The sequence below is a fragment of the Trachurus japonicus genome, chromosome 4 (genome assembly GCF_045865225.1).
Source record: "Trachurus japonicus isolate A0001 chromosome 4, Traja_1.0".
NCBI classification, from domain to species: domain Eukaryota; kingdom Metazoa; phylum Chordata; class Actinopteri; order Carangiformes; family Carangidae; genus Trachurus; species Trachurus japonicus.
In genome coordinates, this window is record NC_140910.1 from 35,535,446 (window position 1) to 35,562,471 (window position 27,026).

A 27,026-nucleotide genomic window follows, 5' to 3' on the forward strand; every position below is an offset into this window, starting at 1 on the left:
AAGTTGTTGAAGCTCAGTGGAGCTCAGATACGAGAAGGTTTGGTGTTGAACGGTTTTTCTTTTCTTTTTTTTTTATAATAAAGTAGCCTAATGAATTTAGAAGCGAGTGGGTTCTACCCCCTTTCTCTGTCTTTTTACTCATTTATTTCTTTCTACCCCCTTTATTTGTCTTTTTCTTTCTTTCTTTCTACCCCCTTTCTGTCTTTTTACTCCTTTCTTTCTTTCTCTGTCTTTTTCTTTCTTCTTTTCTGTCTTTCTACCCCCTTTCTGTCTTTTTACTCCTTTCTTTCTTTCTCTGTCTTTTTCTTTATTCCTTTCTGTCTTTCTACACCCTTTCTCTTTCTTTTTACTCTTTTCTTTCTTTCTTTCTTTCTTTCTTTCTTTCTTTCTTTCTCTGTATTTTTCTTTATTCCTTTCTGTCTTTCTACACCCTTTCTCTTTCTTTTTTACCCCTTTCTTTCTTTCTTTCTTTCTTTCTTTCTCTGTCTTTATCTTTATTCCTTTCTGTCTTTCTACACCCTTTCTCTTTCTTTTTACTCCTTTCTTTCTTTCTCTGTCTTTTTCTTTATTCCTTTCTGTCTTTCTACACCCTTTCTCTTTCTTTTTACTCTTTTCATTCTTTCTCTGTCTTTTTCATTCTTCTTTTCTGTCTTTCTACCCCCTTTCTCTGTCTTTCTTTCTTTCTACCCCCTTTCCAAGTCGTTTTACTCCTTCTTCAGCTGCTTTCGGCATTCACACGCATTTCTTTCAGGAAATGCTGTCTTTTTCTACAGTAGTTATACGTTATTATCTCATAGCGTGGTGAATGTACAGCTCACAACTTGTCCACCAGAGCGTTGTGGAGTTGTTGGATTGTGTATTTGATGAGTTTGATGATGGACACTAGGGGACCCGTACCGTTCACTGAGCAGCTCACGTCTCTGCCCCGCCCATCTCAAAACAACATGCACCCATAATTAAAGCTGATGAATGAATGAACCTATTACTGCTGTGACTACTGTATATAGGCGGGGTTATTATGGTGAGAGCGGAGGATCTGTCTGACTAAATGTTGAACTGTCCCTTTAATTAAACTTTAAGAGTTAAAAACAACACACTAAACTAAACCTGGTCTCTGGTCTCAGAGTTCAGAGGTCACCGCTGCAGCTTTTACATAAGAGCAGCTGATTGGTCATATCTCAATAACATCTCACATTATATAAGAGTGTGTGTAAGTGTGTGTGTGTCCGTGTGTGTGTGTGTGTCCGTGTGCGTGTGTGTGTGTTATGTAAAAGTGAGTTGTGCTCCAACAGCCTCAACAAGTCTCCAGAATACAAATAAGTAATAATAGAAGGAGCTGTTGTTGTCCGTTGCTGCTGCAGCTGCTGCTCCGCTGGACCAGGAGGAGTTAGTTCCTCCAGCAGCTCAGCGGCGCTCAGCGGAGCTTCATCCCGGCTGAGGAGCTGCAGGAGCGGGGAGAGGAGGCGCAGAGAGTCGGTCTAAAGTCTGGTTCTTCCTCCTCCTCCTCCTCCTCACTGCGTAAATCGATGCCTTTTCCTTTTCTGATCGATGAGCAGAGTGTGTGTGATCAGTTTCGGCTCTGCAGGGTCAGTGCGCACAGTCCGCGGACACACACACACACACACACACCTCTACACACACTCCTCTACACACACACTCTCCTCTACACTCTCACTCTTCCTCTCACACCGACGCAGTCCGGACGGAGCGCAGGTCCCGGTCCCGGAGCAGCAGCAGCAGCGGCTCAGTCAGTCAGAAGAACTGAACCAGTCCCGAGTCCCACGACCGGAGCACGAGCACGACGAGCACGAGCACCGCCTCTCTCTCTCTCTCTCTCCCTCCCTCTCTCTCCCCCTCGCGCGCAGCGGGCAGATAAACCACCGGGAAGCAGCTGTCGGTGTCAGAGGCGACCGAGGCGCCGCTCCGCTGCTCAGGGATCCGCTCTTCTCTTCTTCTCTTCCTCCTCCTCCAGTCTTTTCCTCCCGGTCTGGTCCCGGTCTGGTCCCCCCCTCTACCCCCCCTCCACCGGGATTCACTCCTCCGCTGCTGCTGCCCCCCCCCCCCCCCTCGGAGCGGAGCACCGGAGCACCGCCTCACCGCGCTCCCTCTCCCCGGACTCAGCGCTCCGCAGGACGGACTGGACTCACAGGACATGCCGCTGCCGCTGCCGCTGCCGCTGCCGCTGCCGCCCCCCCCCGCAGGGCTCTGAGATGACTTATGACTTGGCTTTGGGACGTTGTTGTGGAGGTTTTGCATCGGACGCCCCCCCCCCCCCCCCCCCTCACCTCCTCCCCCCCACCACCAGCACCGACACTGTGACTACTTCTAACGGAGTCTAACGGGAGTTTACCGGGCTTTACCGGGCTTTTACCGGACTTTTCGCCCCCCTTTTCCCCCACGGAGATGTTGTGTGAGTCCGGGCAGGAGGCGGTAGCGGTGCCCCCCCCCCCAGCACCGACGCGGGGCCTCTAACAGGTCCGGACCGGACTGGACTGTAACCGGGGGTCAGAGTTCAGCTCCCGGTTGGAAATGTGAAAGCGAAGCGAAGGAGGCAACGGAGGGCTTTAATACCCCCCCACTCCCACTCCCCCCCTCACCCCCCCTCTAACCCCCCCCAACCCTCCTCCACCTCTACTTTCTCTTCGCTCCTTTTCACACGTGCACACACACACACGTGCACACGCACATAAACACACACACACACACACACACACACACACACACACACACACCTTCATCAGGTCATAACCGGACATGTATTCTCCGCTATGTCTGACACAGGTGAGTGGCTGCAAACTTTATCTGTGTGTGTGTGTGTGTGTGTGTGTGTGTGTGTGTGTGTGTGTGTGTGTGTGTCCGCTGCAGCAGCACATGGCGGCGCCTCTGAACTTCCTTTATCCAACATGTATTTATTCTACTCCGGTAACTTCTCTGGGACAGAGCGGAGCTCCGGAGCTCCGGCGGAGGAGCGGAGCTGCCGCGGAGCTGTGGCCGGGATCAGGCTGCTGCTGCCCGGGTAGACCTACCGCTCTGCCCCGCTGCCTGCGCTCGGTTCCTCCGCTGCTCCTCCTCTCCTTTTCCTCTTCTCTTCCCCTTCTTCTTTTCTTCTCCTCCTTTTCTTCTTTTCTTCTTCTTTTCCTCTTTTCTTCTCCTCCTCCTCCTCTTCTCTTTTTCTTCTCTTCCTCCAGTTTTAACGCGTAAATTATCAGATTATTTTTAACGCAACACGTGGAGTTCCAGCAGATTGTTCGTTGCTGTTTTTATTATTTGAACCCTCAAAATAAAATAAAATAAATTAAATTAAATTAAAATAAAATAAACTTTCCAAGTGGCCGCATGCAGCGCCCTGAGCCCGGCCAGCAGGAGGAGGAGAAGGAGGAGGAGGAGGAGGAGGTGCAGCAGGAGCAGCAGCAGGAGGAGCAGCAGCTTTAACTCACATTTATGACTCCGCTGTTTTATGACACGAGTCGTTTGTCGCTTCATATTTGTGCAGAGATCAAAGGCTTTGTGCAACCTGCCGCAGGATCAGTGTGTGTGTGTGTGTGTGTGTGTGTGTATTGGTTTGTTATTGGTTGATCAGCTGGGTTAGGGGGGGTTTGGGGGTGTTAGGGGGGGTCAGGTTGTTCAGGCCTCTACACCTGCAGCAGCAGCAGCTTTTATTTATTTCCTGTTTCATCCTAAATTTAAATCAAATTCTTTGTTGATTTATTTATCCACAGACTTTTAATTTTAATTTTATTGATTTAATTTAAATCTGTTAAAAATAAAATAATAAATCAGGGGTGTATTATTTCTGTGTTGTGTTCAGGGTCAGAGGTTAAAATAGGACATTTAAATTTAAATTGAGTGATGCAGATTTATGATCTGATGAACGTCCTGAGTGAATTAAATTATAAAACAGAACAAACGACACAAAATGTGAATTTCAGTTTTAATTCCAGTCGATATTTAAATTTAAATTGATCAGATTAATAATGTTTTAAATGAATTATTGTTTATTATTTCTGACGATCAGCTGGAACTGAAATGTTTTATTAGGATTTAATTTACTGACGTTTTATTCCAGTCATTTAGATGCCTTTAGATTTATCAATCACATCATTTATTGGTTTGTGAATAATCTTGATATTAATCAGCTCCTCTTCTAATTTTTACTGAATTTAAAATTAAATTAAAAACACACAAACACACACATCAACCCCCCCCCCCCAAAAAACAACCAACCCAAAAATGAGGCACAACCCGTTGTGTGTGTGTTGGTTTGCTGCTGTGAGTCTTTGTGTTGCGATGCGTTTGAGGACGGTGGGACTGACTGACACGGCTTTCAGCTTTAATCTGATTATCGGCCGTAAAACCAATAATCAGTCTCCGACTCGGACAAATCCAGCTCAGCAGCAGCGTCTCGTCCTCCTGGCACACGCTCCACGCTGCTCGCTGCTCGCTGCTCGCTCCACGCTGCTCGCTGCTCGCTGCTCGCTCCACGCTGCTCGCTGCTCCTTCAGCCGCCGACGCTCCTCGGCTTTTACTTTGTATTCATTAATTAATTCATTAATTTATGGTCCGTTCTGATATTTTGAGTGTGTGTGAGTGTGAGTGTGTTTTTATATCCACTGATGCTCTTCTCACTCTTTCAGCCTCTTTTATCCGTCTGCACCGAACACACCACGGATTCTATTCAACGTTTAAAACCCAGATCTGAATATTCACATTGATTTAAAATAATAATAATAATAATAATCTCAATAATCAATAATCTATAATCTGTAATCTATAATCTCAGGCTGTTAAAGGTTTAACTAGAAACTCCCTGAGCTTCAGCAGCAGCGTTGTTGTTGTTGTCGTTGTCGTCAGGTGAAGTGAGTCGTTCCCCTCTCGGCCAGCAGGGGGCGCCTGAGGCCTTGTTGTCATGACGATGATGACAGCGCCCCAAGGCCTTGTTGTCGTGACGATGAGGTCATCGGCCTGGACGTCTGCTGGGTTCAGTGAGGTCACGACGGTGTGAACGTGTCGTGGTGTCGTCGCTCTGCAGCCGATCCATCGTGACGGCGGCCATGTTGTTGCCATGTTGTTGCCATTCTTCTTCCTCTTCTTCTTCAAACTACAAACCGAGGGCTATGACAAGTTTCCCAGAATGCATCTCTTGGCAACCGGCAGCTGTTTTATTTCTGGCTGTAGCGCTGCTGTTATTACGTCACTTTGTTAAGTTTTAATATGTTTTCATGAGAGAAAGTAGCTGTTTAGATCCCAGTGTGCGGTGGGTTTATACACATGAGGCTGTTTAGACGTTTGCTCCCATGTTTTTGGGAGAAGTGAAGCTCCACCTGTGGAGCAGATCAACGGCTCGTCACAGAGACACCACCCGTCCAGAGAGCTGGTCAGCCGGCCAACCTCCGTCCTCATCCCGGGGGAGAAAACCATCGCTAATTAACTTACCCACAGGTTTTTAGAGGTTTACCACCGGCTGGTTAAATTATTTCTAGGAGATAAATGTTGGTCTCAGTGATGAAATCTAACAGCTGTATCAGTAGCATTAGTTAGTCTGAATGTAAAGTGAAGCTTCCTGTGTGTATTGGACAGAAGAGCAGCGCTGCCTCGGGGCTCTGGAGCCTACGGACACAAACCACCACATTTACATTAAAGCTATCAGTCAGCGATCCGGTGGTTTTGTCTAACTTCCTGTCAGCAGATGGAGTTAGCAGCCCCCGCCCTCGTGATGGATCTATTGGTCCTCGTCCCTACGTCACCACATTCAGGCGCATCCCTTGGCTGCACACACAGAGAGGACTGCCCCTTTATGCCGTTCTCTCTCCTCATTGGATAAAGGTTGTAGGATACAAGGAAAGTTTTCTCCTGGGCTCAGAGCAGAGCAGAGTGACTGACAGACCCGTGTTTCAGACCAAACACTCTATAGAAGTGATTGCTGTCGGAAGATACAACTATTTAAGACTTAGATTAACACAAACATTCACCTGACTTCTGCTTTAAGTTTACATGGTTTTGAATAGAGGATTTGTGGCAAAAGCTCGTCACGTCTGCTTGTGTGAAAGCCAGCAGAGGCGACTGATGACGGATGGGACTGTTGAAGGGGCGTCCCCTTGTACACTGCAAAAACTCAAAATCTTACAGAGAATATTTGTCTTATTTCTAGTCAAAAATGTAATTTCTAGTCAAAACAAATCTCATTCTACTTAAAATAAGACTCATCACATAAAAAGCAGCTTGTTTTTAGACACTTTTTTTTTTTTTTTTTTACTTTTTTCAAACGTATTTTCACTTGAATTAAGTAGAAAAATCTGACAGTGTTTCTTTCTTATTACAAGCTCAAAAAACTACAAGCTTCCACTGGCAGATTTTTCTACTTATTTCAAATAAAAATGTGTACAAGTGAAACAAGTGAAAATGATCTAAAAACAAGTTAATTTTTAAGATGATGAGTCTTATTTTAAGTGGAAAGAGATTGAGACATTTTGACAAGAAATAAGACAAATATTCTTGGAAAGATGTAGAGTTTTTGCAGTGTAGGGGTTAAGGGTTAAGGGTTAGAGATGAAAACTAGAACTGGAATTGGGCATTGGTCGTGTTCGTGTTCGTGTCGGCGCTGAGCCTGATAATTCTCTGACTGTGTCGGTGTCAATAGACTTGAGAGGGGAACAGAGAGGATTACCATTATTACCCCTCTCTCCCCCCCTCTTCCTCTTAAATGCCTGTTGTCGGGGGCGACGGGGGGGGGCGACAGGGGCTTCACCTGTCTTGACTCTGCGGCGTCGCTGCTGCAGCTTTAAGATTCAGACAAATTAGCGTCTAAATAAATTCCAGAAGCCGGAGTTTGTTCTGTGGGAACGAGGCCCAGATTATCTCAGACCAACGGGACAGGAAATTTTATTTGTTTAAAAACAGCCACAGCCCCCCAAACCCCCCCCCCCCCACACACACACACACACACACACACACACACACACACACACACACACCACCAGATGTGAGCAACAGAAAGAGAAAGAGAGAGAAATGAAAACATAATGTGGTGTTTATACCGGGAGCTGCTGGAAAAACATGTTTCCTTAAATGGAGACAGAACGAGACGGTTTTAATTTCACTGCACGTCAATAATACTTCACCTTTTAATAAACTACAGCTTCAGTCATTTTAATTTCATGTAATGTAATTTAATTTAATTTAATTTGATTTAATTTAATTGAGAGTTTGTTTAGTTTCCGTCTCATTTTTTATTCCGAGTGTTAAAGGCGGTGGGTGATGATGATGATGGGATGTTTGAAACGGGATTGTTGAGCTTCAGGAAACATTCCAGAGTGGAGGAGAAGCTGAGAACAAGAGGGATTATCTCCACCAACCAACCAACCGCCTCTCAACCGCAGCAACCGCAACAGCAGCAGCACCGTGGTCACCGTGGTCACCGTGGTCACCGTCCTCATAGGCCGGAGCTCAGAACAAGTGACTTGTTCACTGGGATTTAGTTTGTTGTGGTGGACGGAGTGAGACAGAGAGATTATATTTATTTAAAATGTATATATTTGATTCTGTGAGTTGTGGAGAATCTGGATTAGAAAATTAGAATTTGAGAGATTGAGAGAAGAAGGGAGAGAAGGAGAGAGGGAGAGAGGGAGAGAGGGAGAGAAGGAGAGAAGGAGAGAAGGAGCGGGTCAGGAAGCTGGAACGCTGCACTGGGCTGAGAGGAATGTTGGAATGTGGCTGCTCCGAACATCCAGACCGAGCTGCACATCCACTCTGGAATGTGTGTGTGTGTGTGTGTGTGTGTGTGTGTGTGTGTGTGTGTGTGTGTGTGTGTGTTGAGGCTGAACACATCGTCCGTCCAGCAGCCGCTCGTCGTCCTAATAAACCACCCCAGGACTGTGTAGTGTTGTTGCTGTGTGTTGTATGGTGTGTTGTTGTGTTGTGTGTTGTGTTGTTGTTGTTGTGTTATTGTGTGTGTGTTGTGTTGTTGTGTTGTTGTTGTGTTGTTGTGGGTCCTGAGCTTCGGCGGCTGCAGGTTTCAGGTTTTGGCTGCAGAGCTGCTGGAGGCGCTTTGGAGACAAACCCGTTCTCCTGGACCGACTCCAAGAAGAAACAATGTGCTGTATTCAGACCCCCCCACCCCCCACCCAGCCAGCCCCCCACCACACACACACACACACACACACACACACACCCCCCACCCCGACAAGGGAGGGTGAACAGTGAACAGTGTGTTATATAAAACAGAGAAAGCTGCTGCAGCTGGTCGGCGCTCTAATGCTCTGTAGCCTGTAGATACACCGCTCTCATCCTGACCCCCCCACAACCCCCCCACACTGAGACCTACTGGTCCAAACCCCCCCACACTGAGACCTCCAAACCCCCCAAACCCCCCCACACTGAGACCCCCAAACCCCCCAAACCCCCCCACACTGAGACCTACTGGTCCAAACCCCCCCACACTGAGACCCACTGGTCCAAATCCCCCCACACTGAGACCTGCTGGGGAAACCTCAGAGTTAAAGGGACAACAAGGAGTTTCTATTTGGTTATAAAAAGTCTGATATTAATGTGGATGAATCTCCGTTACCACTTGTTAATGGTCCATTTTAGATAAATCTATGGTTTTGTCTCTATGGTTATTTTGTTATTATTAGTGGTGGTGGAAATGCTGGGCGAGCCGACCAGCGTTTCTTTACTTTCGGTTTCGTGGCGAGTCATGAGAATAACGCTGCCGTATGAATCTCCGTTTATGGTGGGAACTACGACGGTATGTGATCGTCTTCCAACCTCTGACTTTAATTCTTGATGAATGAAAACATGAGTCTGTCTTGACCCGGTCAAAGAATTTCACGGTGCGAAGGCTCATAAATGTAGTGTGGAAACACTTCACTTTAACAAAACTCCTCGTTGTCCCTTTAAAGATCCCATATTATACTCTTTTTACTCAATTTCACTCAGCTGTCAGACGTCCAACTAGTTTGCTTTCCTCATTCTAGGAGTTGGTGCTCAGAGAAGACCAGTTTATGTAGAGACCAGAAAAAAACAGTTTTTCATAATATGGGACCTTTAAAACACCTCTCCACTCTGAATGTTTCACTCTCAACGTGTCCAGTTAACACAGACTCATCAGAGAGATGCAGGAGTTCGCCCCCCCCCCCCCCCCCCCCCAAATATCTGTTACAGTGAACAGTTCATCATCAGTGGAAGATGAAATGATCCTATAGACATAAAGTTACAGATGTTTATATTCACTTTACATTTTAAACTATATTTCAGACAGAAAAGGAAAAGGTCCCTCAGCATGGTTAGAGTTAGGGTTAGCCCCCTACCTACTTCATTATGAAAGAGTTTTTTTTACAACTAACGTTGCAAATTGTCCAAAGATGGAAACATCTAACCTAAAAACTAAATATATTCATGTTTACATTAAACTGACCGAAAATCAGTTACTGTACATTAATGCACATTTATTTAAGAAGTAAACAGTGCAACAGTGCAGTGGTGTACATTAAAAGATCGAGCTAAGGATTGTATGAATCAATGTTGGATCTTTCAAATAAAGATCAATATGAATTGGAAAACTGATTTTTTAAACCTAGAAGACATAAAGTTACAGATGTTTATATTCACTTTACATTTAAACTATATATTATTTTCAAACAGACAGAAAAGGAAAAGGTCCCTCAGCATGGTTAGGGTTAGGGTTAGCCCCCTACCTACTTCATTATGAAAGAGGTATTTTTTTTACAAAACTAATGTTGCAAATTGTCCAAAGATGGAAACATCTACCCTAAAAACTAAATATATTCATGTTTACATTAAACTGAAAAAAGCATTTACATTAATGCACATTTATTATTATTACATGACCCACTCTAGAAGTAAAAAAAAAAAAAAGAAAAGTGCAGTGGTGAACATTAAAAGATCGAGTCAAGGATTTTATGAATCAATGTCAGATCTTTCAAATGAAGAAAACTGATTCTTTAAACCCAGCCCTGTAGTAAATAGTAAATATATTTACCCTTTTTCACTCTGAAACTGTAGAAAACTACAATAATACACTGATAAAGAGAGTTTCATGTTTAACTTTATGTCTTTTAGATCATTTCATCTTCCTCTTGATGAACTGTTAAACACATTTTAAACCTTTAACTTTAACTTTATCATGATGCTGCTGCTTCGTCCCCAAAACACTGAGCTTTGATTTGATTTTATTAATCTTTTTACTGTCATTTTCTTCTTTTAAATCCAGTTTTTATTGTGAAATGTTTTAAAACACAAGGATTTAGTAGAAATAATAATATTATAACAGCGTGACGTTCGATTCCCCGACTCGTCATCAAGACACCGAGTGTCTGATTGGCCGAACGCTGCAAGTCACTCCAGCAGGTTTCTGTAGCCAGTGTGTGTGTTACTGTGTGTCTTAGTGTGTGTGTGTGTGTGTTACTGTGTGTCTTAGTGTGTGTGTGTGTGTGTGTGTTAGTGTGTGTGTGTGTGTGTGTGTGTGCAGCCCATAATATGCTCTCCACATGCCGCCCCAGTCAGAGGCATTTGCACGTATCAAGATGTGTGAGGAGCTGCTTTGATCTATGAATAGAGTCCCGTGGCTTTACTTCACTACGTGGCTCAGGAGGAGGAGGGGGGGGGTAACTAACCCTCGGAGGAGTTTTATCCAAATAAGAAATGTTCCATGAAGATGTTTTGTGTCCGTCTGTGTTTTTGACCCCCACCCCCCCCTCTGTTACTTCTTCTACATCTTCATCTTCTCTCCGTTTCTCCGTCTCAGCTTCGTCCTTCTGGTTTTTTTCTGTTTTGTGATGAAGTTTTTTCTTCGTCCGACGCCTCAGAACCAGCAGAAGGTCCCAGACCTCGGTGTCGGGGGGGTCCGGGGGGGTCAGGGGGGGTCGGGGGCACTGTTCCCTCTACGGTGTTTTACTCTGCTCCCCACCTCTTTGCTCAAAAGACAAAAAAGTTGCAGACTCTGTAAAGTGCAACTACGATTGAAGTTTGAGTTGCTTGAGAATTATTATTATACGATATGATACGATACGATAAACTTTATCGTCCCGTTCAGGGAAATTTGTCTTGGACACTGTAGCTGCTCCATAAATGTCTTAATGGCCACAATGACAAAAACAAAAGAACAATACACCTCAACCATATTAATCCAACAGCATAGCACATATTCCATAACATAGCACAACATACACCTCATAAATTCACCATGGTAACAGCACTATAAGAATTATTGCACAGACTCGTTAAGAAATGTGATAGAAGTTGGGTTAAAATAATAATAATTATTATTATTATTATCATTATTATTATTACTGTTCATATGAAGAATGCTTCTGTGCCAAGAGTTGATGACACCAACTTGATGTTAGTTAGTTTTTGACATAATTGTTCATATGGCAATAAATGCTAACTCTATTTTGCCAAAACCATATAGTATTTAGTTCTCATGAACTGTAACTGGAGCAGCCTAGGTCATGTTGTAATAATAATCTGTTATTAATCATTATAGTAATAGCCAGTTGTATTGATATGTGGAGCTGGAGAGGTGAGAGTCTGGGACGCTTAGACATGTTGTAAACATAAACATGATGTCATGTGTATTTACTTTAGTTGACACATGTAAAGTGAAAGAGGAACTAACTCTGCTACATCTTCACCTTCATTAAAAAGCTCTGGACTAATTGTGGTCGTTAACTACACTACGACTTGTGACTTGTTACCGTGGTTACAGTGTAGTTACTCGGTGTCCCAGCTCTCGTCTCTGCTCCACCGCCACACAAACACAAACGTAACGCGCTCCGTAACCACGTGATCTGTTGTTCATGACGGTTAAAGCAGTAGCCTACTAAAGAACTTTCAGTTCAGGTTGAGTTTGGCGGCGCCAGTGGCCCAAAGCGGTAGTGTTTTGCCTGAAGGAAGACTCCGTTTCCCATGAGCACCAGCGTGTAGCGTCGTAAACATCCTGATCTCCTGGTGCATGGACATTAACAGAAGACGTCCAAACTAAGTTTCTGTTTCCAGCCGATCATTTCTCAGTAAACACACACACACAATCATTGCTGCTCCCTCCTCGTCGTGACTCGCTAAAGTGAAAATGAAAGTTAAGTGAGAGCCGGGTTCCTACCATGCTCCTCAAAGCTGCTTAGTGCCAGAGAAAGAGATACAGACCATAATGATACAGACCCCCTCAGGCCATGACAGAGGTGTCATTCAACCTGTTGTAAGTCCATGTACCATCACACAAGTTATGAAAATATTATATGAAGGTTGAAAAGTCACACAAACACACACACCGTAACATGGTGTGTTCTCCAGTTGTTGATGTTTCAGCAGCTTCGTTGTCAACAGACGCACATGGAGGAAGAGGAACCAGTTCCCTTCAGAGGGAAGAGGTTCTCCTCAGTGGATGTGAGAGGATGTTGTTGTCTGGTCCTGGTCCTGGTCCTGGTCCTGGTCCTGGTCCTGGTCCTGGTCCTGGTCCTGGTCCTGGTCCTGGTCCTGGTCCTGGTCCCGGTCCCGGTCCCGGTCCCGGTCCCGGTCCTGGTCCTGGTCCTGGTCCTGGTCCTGGTCCTGGTCCTGGTCCTGGTCCTGGTCCTGGTCCAGGTCCTGGTCCTGGTCCTGGTCCTGGTCCTGGTTGGTTTGTTGTGGTGGTTTTGTGGGTCCAGGTCCAGATCAGAGTCTGTGTTCAGTCACTCAGACTCAGACCGGCTCCTGTTTGTTTGGTGGTTTTGTGTTGACGGCTGTGTTTGTTTTACTGGGGAGGGGGGGGGGGGGGACTGGTGGACTCACACACACAGACAGACACACACATTCCTGCCTGAACGCCAAGAGACCAGCTGAGACTGAGACTGAGGAGTCTGAGAGACCAGAGACTTGGACTCAGACCTCAGACCCGACATGAGACCAGAGACTTGTGGTGTGTCTCTTAGTGCACTGCTTTACAGTTCTGATTGCAACCATAGCAACCGGCCGTTGGAGCCCTATCGCCGACACTTGACGGCGCTTTTTGCCGATCAAAACGAGCTATTAAGTTGTGTTTTATTGTGTTAGTGTTGTTGTTGTGCTGTTATGAGTAGAATCGCAATTTAAATCGAATCGCCATCCAAAAAATTGTAGAAGAATCGAATCAGGAGAAAAGCGTATCGTCCCTCAGCCCTAATGATGATCTTGTCGTCCGTCCCTCTCTGCTCCTCCTCCTCCTCCTCCTCCTCCTCCTCCCTCCTCCTCCTCCTCCTCCTCCTCCTCCTCCTTCTTCTTCTTCTTCTTCTTCTCTGTCCAACGACCAGACTTTTATCTTGTCAGGTTTTCATTCTCCTGCTTGTTGAGACTCTGTTGTAGATGATGTTTTACTCTGTGTCTCTGAACCGTGTCCCCCGTCTTCTTTCTGTCCTCAGGATGAATTCCATCCTTTCATCGAAGCGCTGCTGCCCCACGTCCGGGCCTTCGCCTACACCTGGTTCAACCTGCAGGCGCGCAAGAGGAAGTACTTCAAGAAGCACGAGAAGCGCATGTCCAAGGAGGAGGAGCGCGCGGTGAAGGACGAGCTGCTGGGCGAGAAGCCCGAGGTCAAGCAGAAGTGGGCGTCCCGCCTGCTGGCCAAGCTGCGTAAGGACATCCGGCCCGAGTTCCGCGAGGACTTTGTGCTGACGGTGACGGGGAAGAAGGCGCCGTGCTGCGTGCTGTCCAACCCCGACCAGAAGGGCAAGATGCGGCGCATCGACTGCCTGCGCCAGGCCGACAAGGTGTGGCGCCTGGACCTGGTCATGGTCATCCTGTTCAAGGGCATTCCCCTGGAGAGCACGGACGGGGAGCGGCTGGTCAAGTCCCCGCAGTGCTCCAACCCCAGCCTGTGTGTGCAGCCGCACCACATCGGGGTCTCCGTCAAGGAGCTGGACCTGTACCTGGCCTACTTCGTCCACTCAGGTCAGTGCTGCTGCTGCTAAAGCCTCTTCTTACTGCTGCTGCTCTGTGTGTGTGTGTCTGTGTGTGTGTGATGCTGCGCTGGTTGTCACTGAGAAGCTCAACGCACACTGTAAAAATCTTTCCAAGAATATTTGTCTCATTTCTAGTCAAAACTAATCTCTTTCCACTTAAAATAAGACTCATCACCTAAAAATTAACTTGTTTCAAACACATTTTCACTTGAAATAAGTAGAAAAAGTTTTTTGTGCTTGTGATAAGAAAGAAAAACTTGCTCCACTATCAGATTTTTCTACTTATTTCAAGTGAAAATCTGCTTGAAAGAAGTAAAAAGTGTCTAAAAACAAGCTGCTTTTAATGTGATGAGTCTTATTTTAAGTAGAAAGAGATTTGTTTTGACTAGAAATGAAATAAGACAAATATTCTTGTAAGATATTTGAGTTTTTACAGTGTAGCTAGTCAACCTGGTTTCTGTCTCGATGAGTGCTGGGTCCACTCTTGTTGTTGTTGTGGTTGTCATGACAACCGATGCTTTGGCACCAAGTCGACACAACAACGTTTGGTGTTTAACTGTTTAGATTCACATGGCTTCTGTTTTTTTTTAAATTTTTTTAATTGTGGTGTTGAGAAAGTGTTGAGAGATTGATGGAAATGTTCTGGTGTTGGTATCGACCACTGAAATCTGGTGTCGACGCTTCAGTTCAGTCTGTGGAGGAAACTGAGTTGAGTTGAATTGAATTGAATAAACTTTATTGATCCTGAAGGACATTCTGGATGCCAGCCGCCTGTACATACGAGCAACACAACAAGAGACAGAATAAATAGAATATAATACAGTAATATAGATAGAATAACAATAGTGCTCGGTGCGATTGCCCCGTGGCCCTAATAAATAGAATATAGATAGAATAACAATAGACAGAATAAATAGATAAACCTTTAAAATACATCTTAAACTAATGCTTGTTAAGAGACTGATACAGGTGCTACAGCGGTGACTCAGATACATCCAACTGGTTTCACTATATACGTATAGATTATATTAGAAAGTAGTGTGCATGTTGTGTATGTTGTGAGTCTGATCTAAGGTTGACTGGAATAAAACCTTCAGTCCAACGTATTAAACATGTTGTTGTAGAACCTGAAGAATGGATGAATGAATGAATGAATGAATGAATGAATGAATGAGTGGCTTTGATTCTGTTTTATAACATCTGCAAAATAAACCATCGTCATCCGTCCTCTCAGTCTCCGAGACCCAATCAGATCCTCTCTAGCCCTGATCCTAAGTAGCTACATGTGTACTTTACTTGAGTATTAGATTTCTTTGGTACTTATTACTCTTACTTGAATACATTTCCAAGACAAATATTAGTACTTTTACTGGAGTTAATTAGTAGGAAGGCTGAAAAGTACTGGTTACTTTCAGGTCTTTTTCTAAAATCCTATTGGACACAAGCTGTGTTTGTCTGTGAAGGAAACCCTAACCCCTAAAAGCAGCACATCAGTGCAGCTGAGCAGCAAAGAGTTCATTCTCACTAACAAGAGTTAAAAGCTCCTTACATTCATTTACAAACTATTAGAGTCATTCATTGATGTGAAGAATAAGACATTTACTCTGACTCTGACTTTGACTTAAAGCAGAAGTAAGTGATATTTTTGTGTTAATCTAAGTCTTAAATAGTTCTATCTTCCGACAGCAATCACTTCTATAGAGTGTTTGGTCTGAAACACGGGTCTGTCAGTCACTCTGCTCTGCTCTGAGCCCAGGAGAAAACTTTCCTTGTATCCTACAACCTTTATCCAATGAGGAGAGAGAACGGCATAAAGGGGCAGTCCTCTCTGTGTGTGCAGCCAAGGGATGCGCCTGAATGTGGCGACGTAGGGACGAGGACCAATAGATCCATGACGAGGGCGGGGGCTGCTAACTCCATCTGCTGACAAGACGTTATGGTGCGTTCAAGGCAACTCGTAACTCGTGTTTTTCCGACCTGTGAAGTGGTACCAGTTCGATCTGGTACGAGTTCACAGGTCAGAAGTTACGAGTGGCCGTTATAGTGACTTTCACCGGTAAAACAGGTCGGAGAAACACGAGTGGGTTGCCTGGAACGCTACAAAGTCGTAAGTTGTGACTTGAAGCTGTAATTTACGGTTTCAAAAGCCTGCCTGGAACGCAGCATTAGCCAAAACCACCGGATCGCTGACTTCTGCTTTAAAGTAAAGTAAGTAAAGTAAAGAGGGGAGGGGGGGGGGGTCGGGGGGTCTGGGGGTTTAGGCTGAGGGGGGGTTGACTGACTCTGTGGCTCCTCTCTGAGCGGTGTTCTGGAGGTTTCGGAGGTTTTTCCTCTGCAGCTGCATGAGAGCAGACTGGGACTTGGACTTGGCAGCGTTTTGGTCTCTGTTGACTGAGGCGAGAGGGAGAGACGCCCCCCCCCCCCTCACCCCTCCCTCCCCCTCCTCCCCAGTCTGCCCCCCCCCCCCCCCATGGTGGTGGTGCAGCAGCATCAGGTTTCCTCCTCTCCTCTCCTCTCCTCTCCTCTCCTCTTCGTCCCAGCAGCAGCAGCGGTGATTAGAAGCTGTGTGACGACTTCTGACCTCGGGGTGGGGAGGGTGGGGGGGGGCAGCAGAGGGGGGCGTGGCCTGTAGGGACGGGGGCGGAGCCTGTAGAGCCAGACCAGACCGACCGAGCTGTAATTAAATTCATCCCCATACCACTGACTGGAGGAAGGGGGGTAAAGACCAACAGTGTTGCCCTTAGAAACCACAGCACACCACCAACCATTTAGTATTTAACCCTGAGAGACAGAGAGACTCAGACTCAGACCTGATGCTCCAGTCCGTTTAAAGGGATAGTTCACTCAAAATTGAAGTTTCAGAGTCCTCCGTGGCTTCTCTGAGTTACAGGGGGTCTCGGCGTAGCAGTGCATGTCCATATGACGGTTGCTAATGGATACCAACTGTCTTCGTAACAAAAAGACACACCAAAAAACATCCAGATACCTCCATGCTGCTCGTATGTAATGTCCCTCTTGTATTGAAGCCCCAACATGAGAAATTGTTCCGAAAAAAATTTAATAAGTCTATATTTCAAGCTTGTTTTGTAGCAGAAGCTTCTCTTCCTGGTCCGTCCAAATCTCGCGAGATTTGGACAAATCGCAAACATCGAAACAGAGAGAGAGACATACAGTTTTCAGTTAAAACTCTGCAGCTCAGACTCAGACCTGATGCTCCAGTCCCTTTAACGTCTCAGACTCTCTCATCATATTTGTTTCTCATTTTACATTTAAAGGGACAATGAGGAGTTTTGTTAAAGTGAAGTGTTTCCACACTACATTTATGAGCCTCCGCACCGTGAAATTCTTTGACCGGAGCAAGACAGACTCATGTTTTCATTCATCAAGAATTAAAGTCAGAGGTTGGAAGACGATCACATACCGTCGTAGTTCCCACCATAAACGGAGATTCGGCGGCGTTATTCTCATGACTCGCCACGAAACCGAAAGTAAAGAAACGCTGGTCGGCTCGCCCAGCATTTCCACCACCACTAATAATAACAAAATAACCATAGAGACAAAACCATAGATTTATCTAAAATGGACCATTAACAAGTGGTAACGGAGATTCATCCACATTAATATCAGACTTTTTATAACCAAATAGAAACTCCTCGTTGTCCCTTTAATGGGAGTTTGCCTCTGTCTAGAGCAGCTCTGCCCAGTTTGGGGCCAAAGTTAGAACTTTCTCCGTTGCTCCGGCGGCGAGCTGTGTGTGTGTGTGTGTGTGTGAGAGGAGCAGGGAGACTGGGCATGAGCCGACTGGGTAACAGCAACACATTCACATGCTGCTCTGCTCTTCCTTCTCTACCAGAGAACCAGTAGTAACTTTGTTTTAACAGCTCTCAGGCTCCAGACTCACACTAGCAGCTCAGTGAACCCTGACTTCAACTGTTAGGAGAACAAGCAGGAAACTTAGGGGCACAATCCACTTGTAAAGCCTTATACCAGGCACTTTACAGATCACATGCACTTTATGTCTAGGTATGACTGTGTATATGATTGTGAACCACTGTATAATTCTTGTGTATTTCTGTCTGTTTGTGTGTTACCTGCCAAGGGACTACGGATGCACATTAGCAAGTTGCTAACTCTGACACATTTACATTTGTGCACACGTACGAATGTTCATTAATGTGTATTGTCCCTTATAAATAAATAAATTTAAAAATTTAAAAAAGCAAATATTCACACACAATACTCTCACACACTGACCTGCCTCCTGTAATGACAAACATCAGATTGTTTCATGTTTCACCAGAGTTACAAAACTAAAGACAAAAAGGCAAATTCCCTGGTTGCACATGTGCACAAGATTAAAAATGTACTCGCACTGTCCTAAAGCTTCGGGGCAAAATGCCTCTGGAGCTGTTGAACAGTGAAACACAATAATCAATAATCAATCAATAGTTTTATTTAACAATGACTTTGTATGAGTGTTTATGTTGCACAATGAACCTGTTCTAGGCATGTTTAATTAGAATGTTTAGACTCATTCACTTCATCACATCGTCTCTGATTCTCAGTCCAGGAAATATCCAGGACCAGACTTCTGTTTATTTAAAGGTTCATTCCTCTCTAAATGTCTTTGATCCCCTCAGCAGGAAACACAGATCTAAACAACTCTGAGAATTATTAATAATAATAATTATAATGAAAATAAATAGTGGTGAAGCTGTGAGTCTGAATCCAGAGGTTTATTTAATATTCAATATTTAATATTTAATATTTATGTGAAGCTCCACAGCTGGACAGGAAGTGGCTGCTGCATCTGAACAGGTGGAGCTTTTCAAACTAAAACACACACACACACACACACACACACACACACACAGGCACGGTCCGCTGCCTGTGTGTGTGTGTGTGTGTGTGTGTGTGTTCACTCCTCAGGAACAAGTAGTGGGGGTCAAAGGTCAACCCTCCCACTCCCCCTCCCTCTCTGATTTACGAGCTGCCGGCGGCGGCGGTTGTTGTTGCAGCGGCGTGTGTCGTGTGTGTGTGTGTGTGTGTGTCGTGTGTGTGTGTGTGTGTGTCGTGTGTGTGTCTGTGTGTGTGTGTGTGTGACTATCAGAGGAACGCTCAACACGTGTCGGGAGGTCAGAGGTCACAGCGTGGAGGTCGTGACCCCATCATCACACCGTTTAACCTCCAGGATAAACACACACACACACGCACACACACACACACACACACACCCTCATTAGCAGCCAGTCACACACACACACACACACACACACACACACACAGAGGGCGGGCGGGGGGGGCGGTGGCGTGCAGCCGGTGACTTGGAGTCAGAGAAATAAAAACGTTAATAGAGAAGACGTTTAAAGAGACAGATGGAAACAGGAAGGAGAAGCCTGTCAGTCGCTGCACAGGGTTTACTGTCCTTATATATTATATTATATATAAATAAAGTTTTATTTGTTCCTAATGCGCCTTAAAGCCCCAGTGTGCAACTTATTTGGCTTTTTATTATCAAAAACCGGACCACTTGTTTACATAGACGCTTGTTTATCCTGTTACATGCAGCGTCTGTTGTCTGTCTGACGTCTGCCCCGTTTCACCTGAATGCAACATCAAGAATACGTTCAGATATGCAACAGCACCGCTAGATGGGGGGGATTCCTACGTACTATACCTTTAAACTTCAAGTCTGAGTTGTTTAAATGACAGAAATCTGTTTTGATGAATGTAAATAAGCCTTAACTTTGGATTGACTTCATCTATTATAATTAAACAAGATTTTATAGCCGATACATAAAAAAAAAAAGAAAAAACAGGTTTGTTTTCACTTTAAAATTGTATACAAAACAAATGAGACAGATAAAGCTGCAAAACTATAAAATAATCACTGCTTTCAAAACTAAAACCTATAGACGTTGTTTATCCTGTTACATGCAGCGTCTGTTGTCTGTCTGACGTCTGCCCCGTTTCACCTGAATGCAACATCAAGAATACGTTCAGATATGCAACCGCACCGCTAGATGGGGGGAATTCCTACGTATTATACCTTTAAATTGATGTTTTTTTTTATTTTTCCAAGTGTTGTGATGTCAGCAAATTTTCAGCTTTATTCAAATGTAACTTTATTGAACATGAACCGGACACAGTGACAGACAGCAGAAGTCAAACTACGGGTCAGAGCGAGGGACAAAATACCAGGTGTGAGTTTAACGGAGACTTCAGATCATTTCTTCAGGACGTAAAGCGTCGAGTTCCTCCATCAAATATAATCAATTTTATATTTATTAAAGGTAAATTCTGTAGGAATTCCTCCCATCTAGCGTTGTGGTTGTATATTTTTCATGCTGCATTCACCTGAAATTGGGCAGACGGCAGACGGACATAAACAAGCCTCTATGTAAACAAGTGGTCTGTCAGCACGAGGCAAAACAATACACGTCACGTGGCAACATGTTGTCATGGCGATGCGGTATTGTTTTACCGGCTTTCTCTGGACTTCTGTGACTAAAATGACATCTGGTTTGTTAGCGACGGCCGTCTGCCCGACTGCAGGTGAATGCAGCATCAGTGTAACGCTCCATTTGTCTTATTTCTAGTCAAAACAAATCTCATTCTACTTAAAATAAGACTCATCACATTAAAAAGCAGCTTTTTTTTAGACACTTTTTACTTCTTTCAAGCAGATTTTCACTTGAAATAAGTAGAAAAATCTGATAGTGGAGCAAGTTTTTCTTTCTTTTTACAAGAAGCACAAAAAACTTTCTTTCACTGGCAGATTTTTCTTATTTCAAGTGAAAATTAGTTTGAAACAAGTGAAAATGATCTAAAAACAAGTTAATTTTTAGGTGATGAGTCTTATTTTAAGTGGAAAGAGATTAGTTTTGACTAGAAATGAGACATTTTGACAAGAAATAAGACAAATATTCTTGGAAAGATGTAGAGCTTTTGCCGTGTTTGAACCAAATAATCGATTTTCCTGAATAGATGAGACAGGAGAAGCTACAGAATGTCCCTTTAAAGTGAAACCAAAGTGGCCGTTTCTATGTTTTTCACTGTGTCTGTGTCAGACCTGAGGGAGACTCACTGCAGCAGTAACTGTGGATTCATCCGCCACTGAAAGTAGTTCCCTTACCGGATGCACACACAGAGCCCACAGTGTGTGTGTGTGTGTCTGTGTGTGTGTGTGTGTGTGTGTGTGTGTGTGTGTGTGTGTTGTTGTGATTGGTCGCCGCGGTGACTTCACTTGTTTGTCAGGTGGTTTCTTTAGCGGCACAATGGGAGGATATCTGTGTGTCGGCGTGATAACGAGCCGCCGCGAAGGTTTCCAGCCGCCGCCGACACCGTCACCTTACACAACCCTGTGTGTGTGTGTGTGTGTGTCTGTGTGTGTGTGTGTGTGTGTGTGTGTGTGTGTGTGTGTGTGTGTGTGTGTGTGTGTGTGTGTGTGTCTGTGTGTCTGTGTGTGTGTGTGTGTTCCCTCCGTCCTCCTGAGCTCTTTAAGAGATTTGGAGCTTCGTCTCTGAACTAGTTACTGAAGCTGTGACCTGTCCACACACACACACACACACACACACACACACACACACACACACACAGACACACACACACACAATTATCAAAACTCAAACTCTTCCTCATTCCTTCAAGTGTGTGTGTGTTTTAAACCAGTTTTTATTGGTTTGATTCTGGTTTAATCCTGGTTTGGGTCAACGTTATGTTATTTCTTGGTTGGTTTCCCTCATCACAAACTCATCAAATAACACAATCCAACAACTCCACAACGCTCTGGTGGACAAGTTGTGAGCTGCACATTCACCACGCTATGAGATAATAACACAACGTTACCACACAGAGTTGTTTTAGAGGGAAATACAGAGACTGTTGATGAAAAACTGTCCCTGAAGGCAACGTGCATCAGCGGTTTTGCATGAATTTCCCTCTAAAACAACTCTGTGTGGTAACGTTGTGTTATTATCTCATAGCGTGGTGAATGTGCAGCTCACAACTTGTCCACCAGAGCGTTGTGGAGTTGTTGGATTGTGTATTTGTTGTGTAGTTTGATGAGGGAAACCAAGAAATCCCATAATGAGCCTCCGTAGCGTAGCTCTGAGCAGCTCACGGCTCTGCTCCACCGTTCTAAAAACAGCTTGCACCAACAATTAAAGGTAACGAACCTACTGCTATGACTATAGGGATTATTATGGCAATGGGCTCAATTTGACAAAAAAAATGTTGAACTATCCCTTTAAGTTTTCATCTGATAAAACTCCCATAAAAATAAAAGGAAATTAAAACTTTGTTCCAGGAATTAGTCACAGCCCAACAACAACAACAGTCGACGTGGTGTAAAAACCACAGACTCTGTTGTGGTTCCTGAAGTACACACTGTAACCACGGGAACACCCCCCATCCCACCACACACACACACACACACACACACACACACACAGACACACACACACACTCTGCAGCATTCACGGTCGCTGAGCTCGGAGCTCATTCATAAAAGTGAAACTCTGCTGAAGCTGCAGCTGCACCTCACCGCAGGAGAAGAGAGGAAGTGGTTTTATTGTGAAAAATAATAATTTATAACGTGAGGTTTTAGCTCCAGGAAGTGATGTCACAGGATGGGAAACGGATGCTGCGTTCACTTTACGTAGGAAATAAGAGCGACGCCACACCTGAGCCGACTCAGTAGCCACGTTTCCATCCAGAGTGATTCCAATCACTGGGAAAGGAGCATTATGTAAAAGAATTTCCACATTTGTTTTGGTTTTTCTTGCACCTTATTGAAGTGCAATAGTCGACTTGCCAACAATGAGTACCCAGAAATGTTGAGTACCCCAAAGTTTTATGTTACAAATATATAGTATGGGTCCCCAGTATTCAGAAACTGCCGGATGCTAACTTATATATATTGGACAATTAGCATAATTGACATAATTAGCATAAATTAGCATAATTGCCTATGTGGGCAATATTTCAACAAAATTGACTTGGCTGATTTGGGCAATATTGGAGTGGTTTTAGGGGTTATTGATGATGCTGAATCCATTTCTGACCAGATTTTAACCGCCAGTGGGCCGATTTTGATGGATTTCATCTGGTCACTTCCGGTTAGACAGCCATTTTGAATTTTGAAAATGTCAGATAGTCACAGACAGCCCCCCCCACTTCATTCATGTTGGTGCACTGCAAAAACTCTAAATCTTTCCAAGAATATTTGTCTTATTTCTAGTCAAAACAAATCTCATTCTACTTAAAATAAGACTCATCACATAAAAAGCAGCTTGTTTTTAGACACTTTTTACTTCTTTCAAGCAGATTTTCACTTGAAATAAGTAGAAAAATCTGATAGTGGAGCAAGTTTTTCTTTCTTATTACAAACACAAAAAACTTGCTTTCACTGGCAGATTTTTCTACTTATTTCAAGTGAAAATTAGTTTGAAACAAGTGAAAATGATCTAAAAACAAGTTTATTTTTAGGTGATGAGTCTTATTTTAAGTGGAAAGAGATTCGTTTTGACTAAAAATGAGACATTTTGACAAGAAATAAGACAAATATTCTTGGAAAGATTCAAAGTTTTTGCAGTGTGCTGTCTGCCCCCCCCCCAGATACCAGCTGACCCCCCCCCCCTCCAGGTAATCCGGTTCAGAGTGTGTTGTTGTCAACGCTGAGCTCTCTCTCCCAGGATTTCCCTGCAAATATTCCAGTGTGGAACATTTTCCTGCTCTCGCTGCCACATGAGGCTGTTAGAGGCTGATCCCTACACACACACAACACACACACACACACACACACACACACACAACACACACACACACACACACACACACACAACACACACACACACACACACAACACACACACACACACACACAACACACACTCAGCTCTCTCTCTCTCTGGTCTGAACTTGAACCTGACGTAGATAAAACTAAAACACTTTGTGTCTTCAGGTTTAATCCTGATCCTTCTGATCCGTCCTCAGTGGGCGGGGCCACGGCCGCCGCCGCCACGGCAACCACCGCCGCCTTCACTAGACTGACGGGGGGCAAGCTCCGCCCCCAACCTGGGATAAAATAAATTGGTGGTAATAGATTGGTTTTCAAAATAAAACAGACAGATTGTCGGCGGTAACGGAGACGGTTCTGATAACGGAAAAACTTTAATCAATCAATCGATTAATCTGCTTCTTTTTTTTTTCATTGATTCTCAAATATGATTCAAAAGTTAAATCCAGATTAATCTCAAGTAGGGTTGTCATGGGAACCAATAGGATACGTCGCTATAGGCTACCTGGTTTTTTTTACATCCATGATGGTCTGGACCAGAACCAACATGTGTGAAGGTGAAACGTAGGAACTGAAACATGAAACATGAAACATGAAACATGAAACATGAGTGGGTTTAGCAGCAGTTAAAGTAACGACATCGTGACTTCCTGTTGGTGTTACGACAGATTCACCTTTAACCCTGTTGTTACTTCATGTTTCTGCTGTTTAAACTCTGAGCAGTGAGAAGCTGCTGCACTGCAAAAACTCAAAATCTTACCAAGAATATTTGTTATTCTTATTATTATTATTTCTAGTCAAAACAAATCTCATTCTACTTAAAATAAGACTCATCACATTAAAAGCAGCTTGTTTTTAGACACTTTTTACTTCTTTCAAGCAGATTTTCACTTGAAATAAGTAGAAAAATCTGATAGTGGAGCAAGTTTTTCTTTCTTATTACAAACACAAAAAACCTCCTTTCACTGGCAGATTTTTCTACTTATTTCAATTGAAAATTAGTTTGAAACAAGTAAAAAATATCTAAAAACAAGTTAATTTTTAGGTGATGAGTCTTATTTTAAGTGGAAAGAGGTTACTTTTGACTAAAATTGTGACATTTTGACAAGAAATGAGACAAATATTCTTGGAAAGATTTTGAGTTTTTGCAGTGTGGAGCTCAGTGGAGCTCAGACACAAGAAGGTTTGGTGCTTTTATAACCTCATGAATTTAGAAACGCGTGGGTTTTTCTTGTTTTTTAATCGTGGTGTGGAAGAAGTGTGGAGAATCGTGTAAATGTACTGGGGTTGCTATCGACGACTGAAGCTCTGGTGTCGAGGCTGAAGTTAAAATAAAATAAAAAACTTTGATGAAGAGAGAGAGAGAGAGAGAGAGAGATCAGTTCTTCTGTTTCTCTTCTCTACTCACTCAGAAACATTCCTCTCTTCTGCCCTGATCTCTGACACACACACACACACACACACACACTCTCACACACACACACACACACACACACACACACACACACACACACACACACACACACACACACACACACACACACTCACACACAGTAAAGGTCATCCTAACTGTCTTGCGAAGCTTCGTCCTGCAGGAATGTTGCTGCTGCTGAGAATAACCGTCTGTGTTGCTAAGGACTAGAGGGGGGGGGGGGGGGTTGTTGCCCGTAGCAACAGCCCCCGTGCCAACAAAATGGCGTCTGGCCCCGGTTCAGTTTGTGTTTTGTCGGAGGAGAAGCAGCAGCAGAAAAACACAAACTGAGAAGCTGAAGCCGTTTCCACAGCGACACGGGTCACTTCCTGTTTCACAGCAGCTCTTCAAAATAAAAGCCCCCAGATTTACAGAGCAGGATGAAAGGTTAAAGGTCAGACGACGCCAGGTCATGAACTAAACAGAAACTCCTCCAAACACTGATGTCACTACTCGATTTGTGACAACACTGGTCTGTGCATGTGCAGACCGGCCGCCATCTTGGACCGCTGCCTACGGCAACTCCACCTGGACAAACTTCATTCATCAGGGCGCTGGCTGATTTGTGTACAAGCCGAAGTTTAAGTCTGCTTAAAGTTCTGTACATTTAAAATACGGTGGCCTACTGTGGAAATGATTTTTTTTTAAAACCCGGAGGTCCGTCCTAAGACAGACACGGCAGACTGGTTTATTCAGTGAGTGTTGTGGTTAGTTGTGATTGTTTGTGGTTGTCATGGTGATGAGAAAAGAGGAGAGTAAACACTAAAACTCTCTGAGCATCAAGATCCAAACCACCAATTTACATTACTAATAAAGTTTTTATTAAAAAAATTAAAAAATATATAGACCAGAGCGGCTTTTTTATGCAAATGAGAATGACTGATGCATCCTGGGTAATTTAGGGGCAGCGTCCGGCATTTTTAAATTGCACTCAGTGGCTTTTTGTGTTTTGATGGAGCGTAGACTAACTAACTAACAATCAATTTGAATGTTTTATTTTGTGTTTCTTTTGTAGCACTATGTCTCATAATTATTTTGACACCCTCTTTGAAACCCACCGTTCACGCTATCTTGACAAACTACAATGAATGAATCTAGCGGTATGCTCCTTTAGCCTCCCACAATGATCAATGACTCCACACAGTGGCCAGAAATGTCTGACCCAGACATCTACACGTATTTGGTGGAATCACCGGGAGGTTTTGGCTCAGTGTTGTCTGGAAACAGCCTGTTAATACACAACTTTTTGTTACTTAGGCTGTGTTCGAAACCGCATACTTTCCTACTACTCATACTAACTCTGACGTCATTTTGAGTATGCGAATGCGCAGTATGCGAGTTTGAGTATGCGAGGAGTACCCGGATGGCATACTAGATTCGCCAGATTGTTGAGTATACATGAGGAGCTCACTACTCACACTCAAATTACCCAAGATGCAATGTAAACGTGACGTCATCGATCGTCACTTCCGTTGCCACGAAAAAAAAAAACAGTTGGAGGGAGAATCGTCTTTTATATTATTTATTAAACTTAATGAAATAATTAAATTCAATGACTTTTCTTGCTCAGTTATGTAGATTCAATATTTCCCTCCACTTTTCAGGCTGTGAAGTAAAAATGTCCCAGCTGCTATAGTTGATTAAAAAGGTAACTTACATCTGAGAACAATCCGAGGTCGATAGCAAGCCTGATGAACCGAAACCGGCGGCCGATCTTCGTCTCAGAGCTGACAAAACTCTCCGGTAAGGCATCTTGAGCGGTCAAATGCCGCTAACGGGACGAGATCGGTCAAAACGGAGGGTTCAAGCTAGCTAAATCGAGGGTAGGT

At 44.1% G+C, this 27,026-nt stretch overlaps 1 protein-coding gene across 1 annotated transcript in view; it reads left to right on the forward strand.

Annotated features, from left to right (window-relative positions):
• nfia (nuclear factor I/A) overlaps nucleotides 1–27,026 on the forward strand; it is a 238,716-nt gene that overhangs the window by 79,825 nt on the left and 131,865 nt on the right. Inside the window, exon 2 of the mRNA XM_085773197.1 lies at nucleotides 13,389–13,917. Coding sequence (XP_085629323.1) covers nucleotides 13,389–13,917 — 529 coding nt within the window. The remainder of the gene's footprint in view (nucleotides 1–13,388; nucleotides 13,918–27,026) is intronic.